Source organism: Pseudocercospora fijiensis (genome assembly GCF_000340215.1).
Source record: "Pseudocercospora fijiensis CIRAD86 unplaced genomic scaffold MYCFIscaffold_1, whole genome shotgun sequence".
NCBI lineage: Eukaryota > Fungi > Ascomycota > Dothideomycetes > Mycosphaerellales > Mycosphaerellaceae > Pseudocercospora > Pseudocercospora fijiensis.
In genome coordinates this window covers 4,742,086-4,763,776 of record NW_006921532.1, presented here as the reverse complement: position 1 = coordinate 4,763,776, position 21,691 = coordinate 4,742,086, and the positions used below count along the sequence as shown (strand labels likewise).

The 21,691-nt window shown below is 48.9% G+C and overlaps 5 protein-coding genes across 5 annotated transcripts; 1 reads left to right on the top strand and 4 right to left on the bottom strand.

Annotated features, from left to right (window-relative positions):
* Positions 1–593: 593 nt before the first annotated feature.
* MYCFIDRAFT_213242 (uncharacterized protein) lies at positions 594–3,704 on the top strand (the record flags this gene model as incomplete). The annotated part of the gene is made up of 3 exons (XM_007923216.1): positions 594–3,281; positions 3,332–3,407; positions 3,463–3,704. The coding sequence occupies 3 exons, from the start codon at positions 594–596 to the stop codon at positions 3,702–3,704; spliced, it is 3,006 nt and encodes a 1,001-aa protein (XP_007921407.1).
* A 246-nt stretch (positions 3,705–3,950) lies between these two features.
* On the bottom strand, positions 3,951–5,533 carry MYCFIDRAFT_76142 (uncharacterized protein; the record flags this gene model as incomplete). Its single annotated transcript, XM_007922245.1, has 2 exons — positions 3,951–3,964; positions 4,237–5,533. 2 exons carry the CDS (start codon positions 5,531–5,533, stop codon positions 3,951–3,953), a joined length of 1,311 nt encoding a protein of 436 aa, XP_007920436.1.
* A 639-nt stretch (positions 5,534–6,172) lies between these two features.
* On the bottom strand, positions 6,173–7,524 carry MYCFIDRAFT_86075 (uncharacterized protein). Its single transcript, XM_007922459.1, has 4 exons — positions 7,275–7,524; positions 7,036–7,216; positions 6,714–6,974; positions 6,173–6,663 (listed from the first exon to the last, which is right to left on the bottom strand). Exons 1-4 carry the CDS (start codon positions 7,347–7,349, stop codon positions 6,446–6,448), a joined length of 735 nt encoding a protein of 244 aa, XP_007920650.1. The 5' UTR covers positions 7,350–7,524; the 3' UTR covers positions 6,173–6,445.
* A 9,373-nt stretch (positions 7,525–16,897) lies between these two features.
* On the bottom strand, positions 16,898–17,659 carry MYCFIDRAFT_209772 (uncharacterized protein; the record flags this gene model as incomplete). The annotated part of the gene is made up of 1 exon (XM_007923215.1): positions 16,898–17,659. A coding segment is annotated over one exon (341 nt), but the record flags the coding sequence as incomplete, so codon positions are not given.
* Positions 17,660–20,880: 3,221 nt separating this feature from the next.
* MYCFIDRAFT_126773 (uncharacterized protein) lies at positions 20,881–21,493 on the bottom strand (the record flags this gene model as incomplete). Its single annotated transcript, XM_007923214.1, has 4 exons — positions 20,881–21,054; positions 21,110–21,225; positions 21,281–21,349; positions 21,418–21,493. 4 exons carry the CDS (start codon positions 21,491–21,493, stop codon positions 20,881–20,883), a joined length of 435 nt encoding a protein of 144 aa, XP_007921405.1.
* Between the last annotated feature and the right edge of the window lie 198 nt (positions 21,494–21,691).

Here is a 21,691-nt window from a genome sequence, read left to right as displayed (position 1 = left end):
CGCAGTCCGAAGTTCACCCAAACCGCCGTCCACTCGCTCGGAAGGGTGTTGAAGTCGAGGTACTCAGCTCCTTCGAGCCGGTGTGCAATGTTGCAGCCGGCTCGGAATTGCTTGCGGTTGAGAGCATTGGCGCTGCGATTGGCAGTGAGACAAACGCACTCTCCGTCGACCTTGCTGTTCGGTGAGCACAGCGACGAACGATGGCTGCGATATGTGTTTTGGGAATGGCCAGCTGCTGAGCTAGGATTGCCGAGCGGTGCGACAAGCAGAATAATAGCAGACTGTACTTGCCCAGAGGGACCTAGCCTGGCCGAAGTCGATAGTAGACTTTTGGTGCGAGGCTTGTGGCGCAGGGCAGCCACGAGTTAGACTCCGCTACGACGGAGTCTCGTCCTCCATTCGCCTTCGCTGCTGTATGCTTATTGTGACCGTATTGTTCGACGACGTTGCCCGACCGAGGATAGACTGCTGGCCTGAATCGAACGAGCGACGGCACCGGGATCGTGGGTTATTATTGCTACGAATGACGTGCAGCGAGTCGGGTGGGCATGTCGTGAAACCTCGCTCCATTCCATCAGCGCCAGCGCCCCAGGATGGCAGCAAGGCAGGAGTTGGACCGCCGGCAAGAGCTGGAGCGCGTCTACCAGGCGCGCAAGAACAGCAAGAAGCACAGTCCGCAGCTGTCAATCAGCGATGACAACCACCACGTGACGGAGGCTATTGGCAGTTGGTACGAGGAAGCGCCTACACCGTCCAGTACGGCTTCGGGCTCAGGCTCAGGCTCAGGCTCAGGCTCAGGCTCAGGTGCGGGATCAGGAGTAGGCCGGGTGGGAGGCGGCGGTGGCGGTGGAGGCCCAGGCATAGGTATAGGTATAGCCTTAGGTATGGGCATGAGCAACGGCGATGCGGGCCACAGCCGGCCGCTGAGCTACATCAACGCGCCCAGTGAACGCGAGAGCTTCGAGGCCCGCAGGCAGCGTCGACATGGCACTCTGCTGGACGCCCAGGTCGGCGTGGGCACTGTCAGCGACTCCAGCAACCCTCGTGTCAGTCCGCCCCCGTCACGCGCACCGCTCTCCCGCGTCCGGAGCAACGAGAAGCTGCGCTCGCCCACCGAGTCTACTGGACACGGCTCGCCTAAGACGCTGCATCGTATGGCCTCGCATGGCTCCGAGAATGTGAACAGCCAGAATTCGCCCACCTCTCCCCCGCCGCTGAGTCGCCAATCAAGCACCGACACCGCCGTGCAACACTTCCCGCTGAATGACATTGACTACGAGTCGAGTCCGGCCGCAGTTGCCCAGGAACTCAGCAATCTCCAGGCTATACGGCGTATGAGCATGAATGTAGATACCGCCGACCCAGACCTGCCGTCCTTTGGAGGCTCCATCTCCCCCGTTGCACCCAAGCATGACGACGATGACGATAGTGATCCCTCCAAACTGTTCTGGGTGCCCGCGCGACTACATCCGGAGCTTGCGCCAAAAGAGTTTAAGACGTTCATAGAAGATAGGGTCGATAAGATACGGCGGAGGTCAGGAGGCGAGGATAGTCTGACACCGGACGGCATAAGCAGATCAGGCTCTGGCAGTAGCTTGCAGCGGAAGAAAAGCATGCTCTCCCATCAGATCGACACGAAGGGTAGCTACGAAGATGGTGCCGAGCGTCTGGAGAGGAAACGGTCGAAAGGCATGACAGTGGAGGCGCAGACAACCGTGGCGAATTTATCTGATTTGGAAACTCTGGTGAATGACCCTGCACAGCTCATACGGCGGATGAGCATGGACAATCAGCGTCGCTCGCTGGATTCTGGTAACGACGTGTCATCAAGCGATGATGTCCCCATTCTGCCTCCCGTGGGTACGTTGAAACGTTCCACTCGAACGACATACCGAAGGGGGAGCTTGAAGAAAGGCGAAAGAGTGCCATTCTCCAAACGAGCAGCACATCGACACATCGAGCCCGAGAGCGAAGACCTATCGGCTTCTCCGACATTACCGAATAAAAACGAGCCAGCGCTGGGGTTGACACGGGTGCAGACTGAGCCCATACCGCCTCCTAAGGACCACAGAGAAAGGCCTCCAAGGTCAGAGAGGAGTCGAAGAAATCTCACGTCTCAATCAGAAGAGTATCTTCCGCGTGACGAACCCAGAGACTATGCGTCAACAACGTCACGAAGGGATGGACGCTTTGATGAGCGTGAGCATCCCCAGCCGCAGCCTGCTCCCTCTCAGCAGCCAAGGCAGTTCCAATCTCGAATAGCGTCTCCTGGTAGGACCACGGCCCAACTACCTGGCTATAACAACACCAATCCGCTGCCACAAATCATCGAAACCCTACCTGATGGCACCAAAGTCCCGGCTAGCAGCCTCATGCAAAGTCATCCGGAGCGAAGATCATCACATGAACTACCAAGGCATTTCCAGCGCGGTGGTGCGCATATGCGTCCTGTTCCTGGCCGGGAGAAGGCGCCCTCGTCGACCCTCGATGACATTTCATCTCATCCTTCGCCTTTGCCTGGATCGGGTGCGACTCGCACAGATGCTCTGACTATGGTTCCGACCTTCGATGAGAAGAAAGCGGAAAAGCAAAGCGGAGGTCGCAAGAGCAGCTGGAAATGGATCTTGGGTGGCGACGAAGACAAGAGGTCCAAGGAAGAAGTCTCTGATAGCTCTTCGAGTAAATCCAAGGCTGGAAAGCTATCCAAGAATTCAGCTGACAAGGCGAGATTGGACGTGCTGCAGAATTCCATTGATGGGAACGTGCCAGCTCGCGGGCGAGAAAGCCTGGTTCTCAATCGTGACGAAATCAAATTGGAGGAAGAACGAAAGAAAGAAAGCAAGAAAACGTCAGATCCAGGCAAAGAGAAGAGCAAGGAACCAGGCCTGCTCTCGGCCATTTTTGGAGGCAAGAAGAAGACATCAGATGGTGACCTGAAAGAAAAGAAGCGAAGAGTTCGTGAACATTCTCCAGAGCCACTCGCGCGAATTCTTAAGCCCGACATTGATTATAACTGGACGAGATTCAGTATACTGGAAGAGCGAGCCATTTACCGCATGGCACACATCAAGCTCGCGAATCCTCGGCGAGCATTGTACAGCCAGGTGCTCCTCTCCAATTTTATGTATTCTTATCTTGCCAAAGTGCAAATGATGCATCCTCAGATGCAGATCCCCGCAGCCCAAAGAGCGGCGCAGAGAGGGCAGCCGCAGGAAGAGCAGCAGAAGAAGCAGCAAGAACAGCATCCGCCAGAATACAACCAGTACCAGAGGTGGCAAGAGGTGAGTTGTGAGCTCGAGTAAGGTTGACAAAGATACTGACGGGTTTTCAGGAACAAGCAAGACAGGAAGCTACTAATACTGCAAACTCTGGTGCTGGACGGACAAGTTTCGACATGGTGCACGAAGGTCAATTGAATTACGAGAGTCAACAACAACAACAACAACAACAACCACACTCAAGCCACCAAAGACGAGCCTCTGAAGACCGTGGACAGCAGTCGTACTCGTCACATTCTGGGAACGGGAGCAGCCCACGAACCAATGGCGCAGGCGCAAATTCTCAAGGATACAGTGTTGCCACCACACATGATTATCTTGGGTATGCAAAATCCGAGCCGTTCTCTTCGCGACAAGGCCTGTGGAATGAACGAGAAGTGGAAGAAGAGCTGTGGTGATACGTCCTTCGCTTTGGTCACCAATTGATTTGTTGATATTGCTTGCGCGTAATTCAGCGGCATACCTGGTCGTTTTGCTATCAGCACATTCGGGTGAGGAGGGCCGATGCTATTACTCTCTCTGTCTGGACGTCTGCGCCTTCCATGTAACATATTCTCTGCTATCTGCGCAGCTTATGAATTGCAATGTCTGCATCATGAAAGATCTAGTCCGAATGCTTACGCTATCCTTTTCTCCACTCAACGAACCCTTTCGCTCTCGAATTCAAGAATCTTAGGCCATCCCGTCTATCAACACCATCGTCCAGCGATTCATCTCAAGGGCATGCGCCTTTGGTGCAAGAATACTGTTGTCGCTCGGAAGTTTTGGTGAATAGGATAGGACCTTTGCAATCCTGACTGTCAACGATCCTTGGCAGATCCTCGCCGCTTTCTGGAGGTGCCTTCATGTTCCCTTTGCGGACGATCACGCCGTAGCCTCTTAGCGTATCCCCCTCTGTTGCTACGTCGACCCTGGCTCTCCGCCGACTGGGACAGCGAGGAGAGTCTAGGTAGCAAACCCGACTTCTCCGCCTCTTCGTCAGAGTCAGATAGCAGGATTGCGGTATCGAGACTGCTCCCATCATTGCCAGGAGTGTACTGCCTTTTCTTCTTGACTAGTTGTGATTGCTGCGACGAAGAAGTCCGATCTATGGTGCTGCCAGTATCGATGGCCCGCTGGTAATTCGCGTTACTCGGTCTTGTGCGGCCTCGGTTGTGTGACCTTGAGCGATCACCTCGACCTCTTTTTCGACTGCGAGAATTCTGGAGGTCCCTTGACGGCTTTCGAGAGGTTTCATCGCGTTGACGACGCCATAATTGGTGTTTGTCCCACAGCCAGGTCTCCCACGCTTCTATCTCGCCGTTGATCTCTGCTTCGGAAAGCGGTATGTTCATTGTAGTGGACAACTCCGTGACCTGGAAGCGGCGAAGCGTCTCCATCATATCAAGCTGAAGAATGACCTCTGGTCCCAAGCCGATATTCTCGTGGACTTGCTCAATCTCCGATTCATTCTCATTCGCCAAGATATCATCCTCGTCGAGCATCACGACATCTCGGCGAGTTCTTCGGAGCCATGACCGCAGAACTGTATGTGAAGGATCCGCCTTCTTAAATGCCAGAAAAGCCGCCAGCACATGCACTGGGAACGTCGAACGTCGTCCAGCTGTCGTTCGGAAAGCAGACGCAAGAGCTGCCATGGTATCGATTTGACCTGCTGTCCATGAATGGACCCCTTTGAACCCGTATGCTCTCATATCCTCGATCACAATGTTCAAACGTCGCCGATATTGCATGCCACTTCTGTTCAACTGAGGTGCATATCTGGGAAACAGAGCATACAGACCTGCTCCTTTCAGGACCTCGTAGCTTGCGCAAGACGCGCGTCCCAATTCGACGCACTCTGTCGCGACAAAGACATCAGAGCAGCTACGTTGACTACCGTCGGAATTCTTGATGCCGGCGTGGTTGGACGTCTCAAATATGCTCGCCGCATTCTCAAAAACGACTTTCTCTCCAAAGGGCGTCCGGGCATAGTCGGTATCGATGCAGACGATGTTGATATCGCTCTCGCCGGAGGAATCTCGATAAGCAGCAACTGCGAGTGCGAATAGCAGAGAGTTGCTGAAAAAGATTAAGCGGTCCGATTCTGGGTTCCACTTGAGAGCCAGTTCTAGCTCGGCGGCCTTGTCGAAGTCTGGACAACGATAGTGTCGTGGATCCGGCAAATTCAGTGCTGCCTTGGGCGCAAAGAGGGTGCTAGAGTTGAATCCTTGTGAGCGATCAGAGTATGCTCGAAAGAGCCACTTCGAAGACATGTTGATGCGAGCAGTTGCTGAGTGCGATGGTGTTGTCGAAGTGCGACCATGTGGAAGACCAACATATCAATGGTGATTCATGTTGTTCAGAAGCCTACTGCTCCGTAGAAGCCCACATTACGTCGGCATGCACGCGTAAAATTGAAGTGATGCAAGATCAGTGCTGTAGCGATGTTGAATTGGCAGACAAGACTGCCAAACATGCATTACCACCTTGCTCAGTTGTAGCATCTTTCACATACCCCAACCTCGGTCGCAAGTTCGGATTCGCCAAGTCTGTCACTTTATTACGACGGTCATGAAATCTGATGACTGGATCAAGAAGGCTTGATCTACCCTGTCGGTATAGAAGGGAACCGCTGGGGTGTCCATTGGCATATAGTACGTTACGTAGAAGTGCTGGTGATCCTCCGTGTCGTCGCCAGATAGAACTCGATATGTCTCAAGGGCCTGAACATGAGTGCGCCCGCAAGTTATCACGCTTTGAGTTGAAGAAAGTCTTTGCCAAAGTGAGAGCCTGTGACTGTTACAGCAAATCTGAAGTTGAGCAAGCGCCAAGGCTTTCACAGCGGGTCAGGGTTCAAATGTGCGTGCAGTGGAGGAACGAAACATAAATGGCAAGAAGGAGAACGATGGAATGATGCGGAAACGCCAAAGCTTGGAGTTCTATTGCTATTCAATTCTTTCAGCCAGACTGCTGCTGTAGAGAGATTACATTATAATCGTCATGTCATTGACGCGTGAAACTAAAGCAAACGCTATGTTCAGTGCTCATGCCTGAAATGGTATCATCGCCAATCCAATTGTAGAACGTCGTGATCATCTGCGGCGACTTGCTGTGTGTATTCGTGAGTCGTAGCGATTCGCTTCGCTCCAGTTCGCGGAGCTCCAAAAGGTTGCAGCGCAATGACTTCAAAGGACGAGCACAGCCAGGGCACCAGCCATGAGGGCTGGAGCGGCAGTGATGATGGCTGGAGCAAAGGCAGAGGATGTTTCTGATTCGGCAGCGTTCGATGCGGCGCTGGCGGCAGAGCTGGCAGCAGAAGCAGCAGCCTCGGTAGCAGAGCTGATGACGGAGCTTGCACCCTCGCTGGCAGTGCTGGCAACGCTGTTTGCGGATTCACTTGCAGCTGGAGGAAAGTTAGCGAGGATTTACTGCCGAAGTGGCAAGAAAACTTACCGCTAGCTGCAGAGGCGGCACTTCCGGTAGCAGAGGCGATGGCTCCTCCTCCGGCGGAGTAGATGGTGGTCATTCCAGTGGTGGTGGTGTAGACAGATCCGTCGGAGGATACAACAGCAGTGAGAGCTGAGGTGGTAATCGGAGTACTTGAAGCATGCCCAGTGCCATTGGCAGTGCCAGAAGCAGACTCGGTTCCAGCTGCACTAGACAAGACAGAGGCACCGGCTGCGCTCGAGGCAGATGCGCTGTCCCCAAGAGCGCCTAGTGGTTGTTAGCATGTGATAGTAGGAAGGGAGTCGCATGTCTCTTGTAATGTACGTACTTGCGCAGTACTGTGTGCCATACGAGATGACGGATTGGGCGTCTTGGGCGTTGGCGCAAGCCTCGTTGGCGCAATCACGGACACCGTATCCGAAGTTGGCATTGCGGCAAAGGCAGGCAGCGTCGTTGCTGTTGCATCCTAACGAAGGAGCCAAGCCCAACATGTTTCCAATGCACACCTGCTGTGAATGGGTCAGTAGTGCTTGGGAAAGGTTGTCATGGCAGGGGAAGCAGACGTACACCGCACTGGGGCAGATTGGCCTGGGCGGCAGCCAGGGTGGCGCCAATGGCGGCGAGGGCGAAAGCAGCCTTCATTGTGAGTGTGTGTGGTGGGAATGCAATGTGTTATTGATGTGGTGGTCGATTGAGGCTGGAGTTGAAGGATAGCTGGTGTGTGTGTGTGTGTGTGTGGTGGTGGTTGCGAGAAGAAGTTGAGGGTGGATGGGGATGGGGATGGGGATGGGGATGGGGATGGGTGGAGAGGGAAGAGGGAAGGCGGTATGCGGTATGCGAGCTCGCGGGCTGGGGGCGAGGAAGGGGCTATATGTGAGGTCAGACGGTTCTTGCTGCTTGCTTGTTCTATCGGCGGCAGCTTCTGACGCACATGCCCCATCCATCTAGATCACAGGCTTCACAGCGTTTTTTAATTGACCTCCAAGCGACCTGTGCGACGCGACTAGGGACCTTCAGAAGCCACCAATTTCACGCTGTCGGCGAATAAGGTGGATACGAAGGTTACTACCGCATCCTTCGTAGGCTGGTTTTCCACCCCTGCGAGTTATCGACTCGTAGACCTAGACCGTGCTTTTAAATAGGCCTATTTAAAAGCATATAAGACGCTATATTAACAACTAGCAGGGGCTGTATTCCTTTACTAACTATAAGAAGTTAAGTAGTAGAAGAATATAGAAGGAGGCTTAACCCCTAACCGGCTTAGCTTATTAAAGGCAAATTAGCCTCTTAGCACTACCGAATAATAAGCTATACTATAACTAGCTACGGTAAGGTAGAAAGTAGCTATTAGGTCTTCGAGATAGTATAAGAGGGCACTAGCTTATATATATAAAGGTCTAGGTATATAGCCGTTAGTATAATTAGGAGGTAGAATAGAGCGGTTATTAGTAATTGCAGTAGTATAGGTCCTAGGATAAGAGGCACCTCGGAGGTAGTAGATATCGTAGATTGTTAGCTAAATATACTATTTCCTCGACTATAGCTACCCTCGCTACCCTTAGTACCCTATCTTATTACCCTCGAGTTATCGACCTAGGCTCTAGCTCTTCTACTACTGCCTTTGCTACACTAGTCTATCTACTACTATAGGCGCCGCCTATACCTATTATAGTAGCTCTTTAAGGTCTACCTCTTTATATAGATATGTCTTTATTATTACCGTTACCGTAGCACTCGCTCGGTAGTCTATTGCCTGCAATTTAGTTAGTTATTAAGCGGCTATATAGTCGCTCTATGTCCGTAGTAAGCTTATTAACTGAATTAAGCTATAATAGCGATAGCTCTAGCAGTATAGCTACTTAATAGACCCCAAATTCAACTCTACTAAGGCCGGTTGTTATTAGAGGTATAGATACCTCCTTAACGGCTTACCTTTAGCGGCAATAACAGGCTATAGCTTAACAGCCTGCACTAGATTTAAGCGACTCTTAGTCTTCTAGCAATAATACTAAAAACTCTTAGCACAACTTTAACTAGCTAGAAGGTATAGAAGACGACTATAACCGAGTCTAAGGTAATAGCCGCATATCTAATAAGTTTGCCTTACTTATTGTAAAGTACTTCGAGGCCAATTCTAGCTATTATATAGAAGGTCGTATAAGAGATATAATAAAGCGCTATTAGAAGTAGTGCAACGACAACCGGCCGGCTAGACAACGTGCTGTTAAAGGTATAGATAGCCTTATTCGTAGGTAGATTGCGAAGCGTATTCTCGAGTATAGAGCCCTTCTTACTGCTTCCGGTACAGTAGTTAACGACTCCGAGTTTAAACAGATCCTTAATCGCTTTAAGGACACTATATTATTAAATAACAAGAAGCTCCGTAAGAAGCTACTTACTACTAAGGAGTTGCGTAGTTATAAGACTCTAGCTTAGTAGGTCTAAGACAATATACTCCGTATTATGTCTTAACGGCTTTAAGAGCTACCTCCTACTATTGCGAGTCCTTCGATACCGAGTCTAGCAGTTGTTCTAGCGCTATCGACACTATCGATACTATCAAATTCTTCTCCTTCTAAGGCTATATTGTATACGACTCGGCGGCGGTTAGATATCGACAGTAAGAGGCAGCTAAGTAAGGAGAGGTCGTTAAGTCGAGTATTAGAGCCGTTTCGAGAGGCAATTACTATACTAGCTAAGCGACTAAGGGCTAGATCTTCTACTAAGGCAGACTACTATTTAATATATCGTATAGACGATATAGACAACCGCTCTAAGAAGCGTATAAAGCTAATGCACGCCTCTACGGTACGTCAATTTAATAAGCTAAGAGCCCTTCTTATTAGCCGTATTAGACACGTTCCTCTTGTTCCTTCGTAGTTATCGTAGGTTACCGACTTTAGCGTAGACCTAGACGACAACCTCGTTACTAACGTTCTTACACTAATAGGAAATAGTAACGACGGCTACGATAGCGATAGAACTGTCTCGTAGGTGTTAGAAGCATTAGACATTAGAGATTAATAGCCGTTAGTACGTAGATATTCGTATAATCGAGGTATTAGACTTAAGCGAAGCGGATTGAATCGTAGGTAGTATATATAGTATTCTAAGTGCTAGTTAGTTCCGGAATTAGTAAGAAACTTAGTAGAGATGCGAATTATTTAGTATAGTTGTTACTACCTTCGATACTATTAGTTATAATGCTAGTTACTAAGATTGAATTTCGACTATCTCTAGAAATTTATATACCCCCGCTTATTCTCTGCCTCTACCTATTACTAAGATACTAAGAAGCAATTAATATAGCTATAACTATAGTAAAACGGCCCTCCGAAGCTCCTCCGTATCTAATCCGAGGATTGATAAAGAGAACGCGGAAGGGTTAGATATAATTAGAATTACTAATCTATTACTATTCTTTACTATTCTTTATTACTATTATTAACAACTATATCCCCTATATCTTCTATATTACTTCCAACCTCTAATCTATTACTAGAAGGGTTTATACGCATTAGATCCGGTACCTCTATGTCTACTAGCGGCATAGGTAGCAATTTAAACTTAGTACCTAGGTAATCCCTAATTTCCGGATAGCTTAAACTATAGTGCGTAGCGACCTTGTTTCTACGATAACAAGACAGGCAATTAGTAAGTAAGACTGCTATAATATAGCAGGATCCTATCGGCATTAAACTAGTACGTAGCCCTTTCTTATACTCGAAGAATAGCTAGTTATTAGTTACCTCGCTAAACCCCTATTCGACCGACTGTCGTAGAGCCGACTATTCCTTCGCTACCTACGCCTATATAGGGTCGCGATAGCCGCCTCTCTTCGACTTCTACGATCTAATAATGCTATTAACCTGTCTATATACCGAGTCGCTAAAGAGAAAGAGCTTGTCTTCTTCGTCGTCGAATAACTTATGCTATACCTAGTTAATATTAGACTCGCGTACTAGTCGACTATTACTATAAGAGCCTAGATATAGACTATTAATTAGCAGTATGCTATCCGGTAGCTATACGCCCTAGAATTTGAGGCTATAGAAGTGCTTATAGAAGTGCTTATAGCTATTATAGAACACCCTCTAGTTACGACTAGGTCTCGCGATCTTCCTTATAGTACTATTAATATATCCGAAGACACTAGATACTCTAACTAATAGATATAGCGACTAAGCTAGGCTCCGGAGATATTGCTTACTAAGCCGCCTCTTATTAAAGAACAAGAAGGACTTCTACCTTAGCGCTAGGCTATATATAACCGCGTTAAATACGTAACTTAATATAGTAGCTAAATAGCTAAACTTCTTATCTATATCCTTCTAGAAGCCTAGACTAGATAACCGCTTATAGACAATATAAAGCACCGTTATAGGAGGCAATTTAAGACTAACTAGTAATACGATTAAACTAATATCTAGTAGGTCTACTAACTCTACTAATTAAGGCCTTATAAAGCGGAAGTTACCCTTAATATTAGCCTCTAGATAACTATCGAGGTTGAAGCGCTCCTTCTTATAGATTCTCGCTAGTTTAAATAGTCGGTTACGCCTCGACTAGCGGTGCTAGTATTTACGTATAGATTTACTTTCTCGTTATACCTACCGCTCCTTATTACTACTATCTTCCTCGAGGTATTTACTCGCAATAGTAACGGCTATTATAGTAGTTGCTATAACTATAGTAGCTTCTTCTATAGCTTCTTCTATAGCTTTAGGTTAGGTCTATAGGTTAGGTCTATAGGTTAGGTCTATAGGTTAGGTCTATAGCTAAAGTCTATACCCTAGAAGGTCTAGAATAGGAGCTCCTTACCGTACTAAACCGCTTTTAATTACATGCAAAGTGGCCTCTTCTAAAGGTCCGTAAAAAGCGCTATATTAATCCTTTATATAACGGTTACTAGCTAGCGCTTATTTGGAAGCTAGTAGACCTTCTAAAGGTCCCTACTCTCTCACTCATCACTTCTCCTGCGGCTTCCTGAATCCTGCCACCTACTGGTCGGCTAGTGCAAAGCTTAAGCCTCACGTACTTGACACTACTTGTCTTGCCTTGCCTGTCCGCATGGCAACGCTCGAATGTGCCAAGCGCGCCTGTGATTGGCCGTGCCTTCCCAAACGCAAGCTTCCCGTCCACGTCGCCAGCCAGCGCCAGCAGAAATCTGGAGTCCTTCCATGACTCCCTACATCACACTTTCTCCATGAATAAGTACTTGTCCCCCATCAATGCCTCATGCGAGCCGTGGTCGCGCAGCCGGGAACTCTCGCGGCAAGGCGGCAAGCGCGACGTCAAGCATTTGCACTCGCCACAATCCTGCTGGACCTGTCCTGTCCCTGTCCCTGTCCCTGTCCCTGTCCCTGTCCCGTCCAACCACGCCCGCCGCTCCATGCACAGTGCCTGCTGCCCTGCCCTGCCCGAGCACTAGCTGCTGCTGCTGCTGCTGTCCGTGCTTGTGGCGCACCTCCGCGGCAATAATCTCATTTCCCACTTTCCCACGAATCTGTTTGCGGCGCGACGTTTGATGCTACACCCCCAATAATGACACACGGCATTGCGCCCGACGGCCCCTGTAACAGCACGGCAAGCGCGCGTGGGCATGGGCGTGGCCAGATAATAACAGGAGGCGAGGGCATAGTGATACAATGCGACACAGGTGACGGAGAACAAAGCATCGACGTGACGATGAACGCTGGCACAAACAAGATTTTGGGCCGGCAAGCTGCATCTCTGCATCCCTTTGAAAACTCGTAGGTAACGGCTGCTAGGCCAGGACTGGTTAGCTTGACCATGCTACCCGTACTCTGCCCGCGAGGTCTGTGAGTTGTACGGCGGACCATAACAGCGAGCAGTAATTCCTAGCGGGAACTCTCACCCACCGGCCTGGCAAAGGGATGCATGTCCAGCGTCGCGCGAACGTGAACGGTGAACGGTGAACGAACGGTGAATCCCTTTGCAGGTTATACCGGTTGTGCTTGGCGAACATAAGTGGAGCAGAAAAGGCGGTTAATTGTGTGCACAGACAGAATTTGTATGAGCGCACAGGCAAAACCGTCGAGTTTTCAAAGGGATGGTGAACGGGAGGCTGGTGCGATCGACCGCCAAGGAGCCCAAAGCAGCTCGTCCCGTCTAGGCCTGCAGTGCTGCCAGCTGCAGGCGTCTAAAGTCCCGTAAGAGCATCCGAGCGCCTAACCTACTAAGAATAGCCTTTCTAGACCTTGTAGAGCGGCGGTCGGTATAGATTATATACGCTTCCGCTCCGGCGCGTCGAGGCGCGCCTATTTATTTAGGTTCTTATTTTCTATATCCCTACTACCCCTACTAACCTCGCTATCGCTCTACTCCGCCCTCTATAACGAGCAGATTCTATCTCTTCTAATAGCGCCTTATTAATTAAATTATGCCTTTAATCTCTTCTAATGCTATATTAATTAGTAACCTCGTCGGCGATAGTAGAAATAGTAGTATACTTACCTTAGAGGCTTAGGGCGACTTCGCGTTAGAATACTATAGTATAGATACAAATTGCGCCTAGCGGTAGCGGCTTAGAATCGCTAACTTCTCGATAGAACGGCTAGCGGAGGACGAATTAGTCTATTCTAGTAAAAATAACGCATTAGACGCGTCCGAGTCCTCCGATTATTATTACCCTCGAAAGTCTCGAGTTCTCGTCGAGCTAAGCGATAAATACGCGTAGTTGCTATATATCGACAACCTCCGCAAGTAGCGAGAACAACTAATCCTTCTAGGCTTCGATAACTATATTAAAGTATTAGTAAAACAGTAGTACGCGCTTTAGCTATATATTAATAATATATAGGTAAAGGACTATAACTATATCGAGAAGAGTAGCCTAGAAACGACGCGTTATATATACCGCTTCCGCAAACAACTATACTAGAAGAGTAATAAGACGAAGGGCTATAGCGTAAAGAGGGATGCTAAGAAGATAGAGCGCACTTAGTATTATACTATAACGATAAAGGTTATCGCTATTTATAGTCCGAGTAATATCGCGCTAAACGAGGATAGTAACGAGGATAGTAAAGGACTCGGTAGTAGCGGTAGTTAGGAGATTATCGTATATCGGATATAGTATATAAATCGCGACGACTATAGCGATTACTACTAACTAGACAACTTCGACGTATTCCGTCGATATAGCGCTCTTTTAACTGCCGCTAGTCGGTAGGTATATTAAGGCTATATACCGAGTACTATATAGAAGGCGCTAAAGGCGGAGTACGACCTAGTCGCGTATAAGCTATTTAATACCGCTAGAGGTCGATAGATGCAGAAATACGATATCTATAACTTAGGTCGCGCCTTTCGGAAGGTATATAGGAACGGTAAACTTAGCGGCGCGTCGCTAGTATAGCAATAGTAGAAGGAAGACTTATTTAAGTAGTATCGAGAAGGTAAGTATATTATTTCTTATTACTATCTAAAGTTAAAGAAAGCGTAGCGGGCCGACGCTTCCCGCCGATCTAAACTCCGATTAACTAATTAATCGATATAGAGCTCGTCTAACTTAGCCTCTATACCGAGGAAGATATTAGACTCGATTGCCTACGAATAAAAGCCCGGAAAGCTAGAAGTTTAAAGAATCTCGAAATTTTGAAGTTCTTCGCTTAAAGCGGAAGCGCTATAGAGCCTTAGCTTCGAGCTAATTAAGAATTTTAGAAGCTACGGCAATACCTCGGTCCGGCTTTTTAGCGTATCTTAGTAGGCCGAACTCTAAACTTTAGATTCGACGCGCTTCCTTTGTTTTAATTTTTAGTTTTCTATTATAACAATTACTAACATACTAGTATAGAAGGGCTCTTTTGCGACAATATATTAGTAGTACGCGAGACTAACGGTAAAACAACCTATAGTATTGTTTAGGCGACTAAAACTAGTATAGAACTACTAAAATCCTATACTACGATCGCATTTATAGACGCGATATATAAGACTAATTATCTTAGTTAGTACCTTTATACTATTATAGTAAAGGACAAATACGGCATTTCGCGTACCGTTGCGTATATACTAACTCCTACTAATAATAGCGATATTATATCGACCTTCTTATATAAAATAAGCATATAGATAGACGGAATTTAGGTACCTAAATTTATATTAATAGACGACTCGGCGGCAGAGCAACGCGTAGTCTGTATAGCATTTAGCAACTATATAATATACCTTCTTTGCTATATCTACGTTTAACGTACGGTCGCTCGTCGTTTTAGCGGTAAGACCTATAGTAAGACGCGTCGATACCTTCGAGCCGCTATTATTTATCGCTACTCTCTCGAAGGCGCGAAATAGTCCCTCTCCGCCGCTATCGACAGTTTGCCTATAAACGCAGATTACGCGTTAAATAAGAACTATCTAGAGTAAGAGATAGGCAAAGATATCCGCCTTTAGGCCTTCTACTTTCGCTATAGCGGCGTACTAATAATTATATAACAAAATACGACTATAAACATAAATAAGAGCTTCTACGCATACCTTAAAATAGATAGTAATAAGGCGCCGATAGTAGCGGACTTTATACTTAAAGGCGTAGCGATTTACGTTCTTCGCGAGATAAGGATTAAGGATATCCGATCGGACGTTATAGCGTACTGCTAGGGCGCGAATATATATTCTCTCGCTTATAGCGACGACGACGAGCTTCGAATATACCTTCTACGCCTTCTATAGCCTATTTAACGTAAGGTTAGCGCCGAAATTAGTCGAGCGCTAGACAAGGAGGCATTCTAAGACCTAAAGCCGCTTAGTAAGGACCGCGCCTTCCTTACTTGCGACTATAAATTCTTCTGCCGCTATCGTATACTATACGCTTACCTCTAGTACTATTATATTACTCTTCTTCGTACTATTATTAAAGATACGTACTAGTAGTACTAGATTAGCATATTTAAAGGCCGCGTACTCGAGGTCTACGAGATAGAAGACGCGCCTTACTAACAAGGTACGGATACTATAATAGCGGCACCTTACGCGCCTATCTATCGACTTAACGTACGTAAGACGCTTACTAAGGCGTACGAGTTAATCTTTAAGCTTAAGCGTATATACGACGAAGAAGGCCTCGAAGAAAACGACGAGAAGCGTACGTAGGTAATCTCGAAGATACTATTAATCTTCTACGAGTTCGATAATAATATTAGGCGCGAGTTTACATAGTTAGTACTAACTTACTTTAAGAATAGCTACCCTTCTACTAATATAACGCTATTACAGCCGCCGAAGCTATTATAACTACTACTTCTAAGTAACGTGCTATCGCGTTATTATAATACCTTAAAGGCGCCGCCGCTAGACGCGATAGCGAGTAAGAAGCGGAAGGGCAAGAGCGTAGATACTGCGAGTAAGAAGAAGCCGCCGCCGAAGCGGTTAAAGAAATAGGTAGAGAAATAGATAGAATAAAGATACATATCCGAACGAATACTAGCGGCGCTAGCTTAGCTAAATTTTAGTAAAGAAGCGCTATTAGTAGTTCTAGGCGGTATCGACGCGTTCTCGTTACGCTTTCTTTTAAATTCCGCCGTTACGTAGGTCGCGTAGGTCGCGTAGGTCGCGTAGGTCGCGTAGGTCGCGTAGGTCGCAAAGGTAACTAATAGCTTTAATATACCTCTACCGATACTACCGGCACTTAATAGGTAGCAATACGCGCCTCCGAGCGCGATATAGGTCTATAGTAGTATGCCTTATATACCGCCGCCCTCTAATATATATTAACGCTATTAAAATAGCTATAATCGCTAACTATACCTCGAATTTTGCTATACCGCTATTTTGCTAATAAACTTTAGCTTTATTTTTAGTAATATTATTAGTATCTATTAGTAGAGATGCGGAGGTCGTTAAAATCTATTAAAACAGTGCGAAATCTATTAAATTGCGACCGTACGACCTCTTATTCGCGATGTTTAGTATGCTAGCGGAAATCGTACTACTACTACTACTACTACTACTACCCTAGTACTGTCGACCTAGTAATAGCGACGCGCGCCGACGACGAGATTACGTTTTCTATAGTTACGCATACTACGGAGCGGACTTCTAGATCTCACCGAGTCCGCTGCGGCAGGCTAAGGCTATTCTTAGTGGAATCCACGCACTGACGCTCTTACGGGACTTTAAATGGGCTCTGCCAGCTACAACGCCTCTAGTGAACTCTGTCACCAACTCTCACACCACTTGATCAAGTTTTTCACATATACTAACTGCTGTCTGTGTTATGACGGCTTCTGCATACAAACTGCCGCATGTGCTATCTGGGCCATGCTTGTTGCCCAACATCGGTGGCGAACGCGGCTGCCCGTCAACTGCTGCTGCTGCTGCTGCTGCCGCCCATGTACCATTTCAACCTCCGTACTGCCGCAAGCAACGCGGTAGACCGTAGACATCGCATGCCAGCGCAGCGACCCTTCCAATGCCTGCTTTCCACTTTGCCACATGCCCTCTACCAAAATCCCATCCCTTCACCGCTGCTGTACCTGGCCCGCACGTTGCGGTGATGAAGCAACCATGTGAAGCTTGCTGCTTGCCATTCTTCGCCACCTCGATCAAGGTGTGTCTCAACGAAAACGTAGAGTCGCAGAGCAAGGCTCAGTCTTCATCCATGCGATCGAGAATGTCCGAGTCCTGCAGAGACACGGCGTTACTGTCGTCCGATTCCTCGCCAGACTCATTCCCATCCTCAAGCTCCCCATCACCACCACCCTTGTCCGACTCTTCACCTTCCCCCTCAGCGTTGCCCTCAGATGTTGCATTCTCGCTGTCAAGCTTGGCACGCTTGCTGCTGACAACTTCGACATCGCTACTAGAATCGGCGGCCTCGTGCTGCTGCTTGTGTGCTTGTCCCTGCACGCCGCCCTTCTCGAATTTGGCGCGTCGCTTGTCGCCGGCAAGCTGGATCTTGAGCATGTTGCGATGGCTGGTGCGCATGCCAAAATAGTCGATGTAGTGTGTAAAGTCCTTAACATTCTCTTCATACCATTCCAACTCGCCGTCTTGGTAGCCTTTCGACTTGGGTTGCACCTGCTTTTGCCCCAGAGCAGCGCTGATACGCTTGGTGATTGTAGCTTTGTCGCAATAGCAGCCGTTGAGACAGAATCGGTCGCGCACATCCTTGTTGCCGTATCCGCCTTCACTGGTGACTCGAAGTAGCATGCCCCGCCAAAGCATGTCCGGGCAGAAGTCAACGATACACTCGGCCGCTCTCTTCGTCAGGATTGCCGTCTTTTCGAGCTGCTTATGTGTGAGCACATTGTCACGCACCGAGAACTTCGCTTGCTCTAGTTCCTCCGTCGTTCCTTTCTTGCCGGGATTCCACAGGATCATCAGCTGTGCCATCTTGTCCGGCTCAAGTTTGCCCGACACTCCAGCTTCGATTGCTTCGTCCGCTGATTCGAGTCCCATCTCCTTGGCCTTCATCTCATCTTCTGCTGATGCGAAAGAATAAGCGCCAGAGTGGTATGGATCGCCGCCTGCTTCACCCTTGCCTTGACCACTACGTTTCTTGCGCTCTTTCTTAACCACCTCAGCCTCAGGAGAGTTAGTCTCTTGACCTTGGTTCTTCTCACGAGTTTTCTTGGCAGCGCGCGCAATACCTGTGCTTGTGGTCAGCTCATGCTCAAGATACTAGTAGGCCATCGAGCCCCGCAGATCTTACGCTGGGTTTCTTGTAGACGGGAATCAATGCGTTCAATGATTGGAGCATTGCGCTCTCGGGTAGCCTGCATTTCCCGCAGAATCACAGGATCGTAGATTGACTCGTCCCAGCTTGCTTTGCCTTTCTCTTCCCGGTAGTTGAGCTGACGTGTCCATGGAAATTCTTCCGCCTCTGCTTGACGACGAGCCGGCTTTCGAGCAGTTTTGATGGGGGCTTTTCGTGTCTCTGATGGCTTCGTCCGAGCTTCGTACGGCGGAGTTGGTGGAGGAGGCGGTGGCGTGGTAGCGATCGGTGTTTCTTTCTTTGCCCTGCCTTGTCTATTGCAGATGTCAGTATACTTCTCACGAAGTAGCGTCAAGGCGGACTAACCTCGGTCTGGGAATCTGCTCGCCCGGAAATGGTCCATAAGCCGACATAACATTGTTTGCGAAGCCTGGTGCTGGCATGCCGTAAGTCATTGGAGGGCCGACAGGACGGCCAATGCCGGGAGGGGGCTGGCCTTGATGCATGACGTGCATGGGTTGAGCATACGGCTGAGACCGAAGGATCCCAGACGGTGGCTGTGGTGGACCCATGTGAGGCGGCATGCGTTGAGGCTGTCCAAACGCAGGGCCTTGAAAGTGCATTTGGGGACCTTGGCGTTGACCTTGTGCTGGAACAGGTCCAGAGCTCATTGCGCGAGACGGGACCTGTTGTTGTCGTGGCATGTGTTGTTGTTGCGGAGGATGGGGCGGAGGCTGAGCCGCACGATCATGACTGTATATGCTGGTACCCGTCGCTCTACATCTGGTTCGCTCAAGAAGCTGGTAGTACGCGGCATGTGCGTTGTCCTGCGCTATTACCCAGCTTGGAAGTGGGAAATCCTCCATGTAACGCAGCATTTCGATGTCCTTCTCCCGTTGGTAGTCCTCAGTGAAGTCCCAAGCTCCATGCATGGGATGGGCAGTAATGCTGCAGAACATCATCTCATAATGTCGGCGAGCGTTTTCGTCGAATTGTTTCCACGGCCGCTCAGGTAGTCCTGTGCGGTCTTGATCTGCTGCAGACAGCTCAGAAGAGAGGGATATGACAGACTTAGCGTCATCTTCGCTGAACACGTCTTCGTCTTCGAAGTCGCTGTCACGCATATCATCTTCGAATGGCCATTCCTCAATTTCTTCATCGCCAGATTCAGATCCACGTGGACCGGCGGGCTCCTACACAGAGTCAGAATGCTGGAAGACATGAACAGAAATGGGTTCTTTACCTTGCCCTTCCTGGCCCAAGGCCTGTTGGCCACAGGTGGCGAGACACTGTGTGGGGATTTTGTCTGCTCACTCATCTTGGCCTCATTTTTTGAGCGTCGCGCATTTGATGTGGCGATGGTGTCGGTCTTTTGCTTGACTTCTATGGTGTCGGCTACCAACGAGGTCGATTTGCGCTGCGATGCGCGTCGCGTGGTCACGCCCGCTTCCATTTTTCCTGATAATGTCACGCGTCAGTCTTTGGCCCTCACAGCATCGAGAAGGTCCCGTGTGTCCGGCAAGGCAATTGGCGTTGGCTTAGGCAGGCAACCTGGAAGGCTTGGTGTTTTAGTCAATCGTGGGACTCCCGCTCCAGTCAAGTGCTCCAGGTGTTCCAGTGTTGATTTTATAGGCCAGTGACAATCGTCTCGCCTGCTGAGGCTCAGTTGGAAAGGTCAGTTTCCGAGTGTGCTTTTGTTGTTTGCCAAGCCTTTTAGAGGTGGGGTGCTCTTCTGAAGTGAAGGTGAATTGCAATTCAGGCAGCTAGAACAGCGCCTGCAGGCTCGTGCTGCTTGGTGTTGCGTGCGCACGGCGCGGCTGCTTCGAAAGATCCACTTGCCTTCTTGCACTGGTCGCGACGTCCTCGAACGTGGAGATGCAGTCGCAAGGGGGGATTTTGGGCGGTTGCTTCGGGTGGTGAGATAAAGAGGTGAACTTTTACGATGGACGATGCTTGGTTGAGCCAACGTCAAAAAGTGGTGAAATTGATGTCAAGAGGAAGTCGAAGTTGAAGCCGAAGCTTCACTTGGGATTTAGAGTTCGACAAACTCTATTCCATTCTAAGCCTAGTCACAGCTTCTGACACAACTGAGTTTGGCCACAAGAGCCGCATGGTATCACGACAGCTTGTGCGTGCGCAAATACTGTCACCGGCTGGTGTACCAAGAGAGTATCCCATCAAATGCACGACTGAAATGAGTAATAACGCCAATCATTGTACAGACGTCGCGCAATGTACGTGAAGCTAGCAACAACTGTGATCGAAAGTTTGCGACAACAGTCGTTCAAGAGCTGCTGCTGTGCAAGAGGATGAAGCGCACAACAGGAACAAATCACGTGTCTTCCCTGGTCGATTCGTTGGCATGAAGTTGCTCAAGAAGGACCTCTGTGTTTGCAATCGACTTAGCTAGGAGCTGGGGATCCGCATGTTCAAGATCCATGTAACATTCGAATGTGATGGCGCCTCGGTTTGCAGAATGCATCGAGGGCAACTTCAAAACAATACCTCCCCAGCATGCTCTCCCTCGAAGCCTAGTTCTGCGAGTTTCTTAAACTTTGATTTGTCTGTCTTCTTCCTCTCCTGGTCTTGCTGCTTCTTCAGCTCAAAGACTTTCTCGGCTGGTGCCAGCTGATATGGTTCTGGGATGTAATCGTCCTTGTCGAGGTCCTAGTAGTATTGGTCAGATCGCGATCCGTAGTGGGAAAATCTGCCGCGTCCTTACAATTTCACCCAGGATGAGGACGTTTTCTCCCCGCACGAGAAAAAGCCCGCGTTCTATGTCGGCGTATAAGTCGTGCACGAACAATCGCTCAATGGTGTCTTGAAGCACGAGGTTGCCTGCCAAGGTAATCAGAACAGCTTGCACTATGCTTCGCGTCTCATATCCGCTCACCGAACTGGTCCCAACTCCTCAAGACCCCAATGAGCTTTCGGCCATCACGTAGAACTACCATCAGCTTTTCTGTACTCTTGCTAGCATGTCATCGTCCTCATGGCGGTGGAGGTGGTCTCCGTTGTTGGCGCACTCACTGTCGGTAAGATCGAGGAGTTGGGCGGCGGTTGTGAACATTTGAGGCTGTTGCTCGTCAGTCCAATCCAATTGCATGAGCGCGCGTAATGGCCTAAGTGACGTACGGGCAATTGAGGCACGACTGGCGGTCCAGCTGGACCAGCAGGCGCGTTGCCCGCATCATGGAGACTCAGGTTCTCCATATGTTCATTGGAAGGGAGAGGATAGAATTGGAGAGAGGCGTTCTGTTCCTCGAGCCATGCAACGAAAGTGGCTGTAGTTGTGCGCAACGCT

Excerpts from the sequence above, each read along its gene's own strand:
- MYCFIDRAFT_86075 (XM_007922459.1), bottom strand. The coding sequence starts at position 7,349 with ATGAAGGCTGCTTTCGCCCTCGCCGCCATTGGCGCCACCCTGGCTGCC. Across the intron at positions 7,217-7,274 it reads CCAATCTGCCCCAGTGCGGT|CAGGTGTGCATTGGAAACAT; the intron begins GTACGTCTGCTT and ends ACCCATTCACAG. Across the intron at positions 6,975-7,035 it reads TGGCACACAGTACTGCGCAA|GCGCTCTTGGGGACAGCGCA; the intron begins GTACGTACATTA and ends AACAACCACTAG.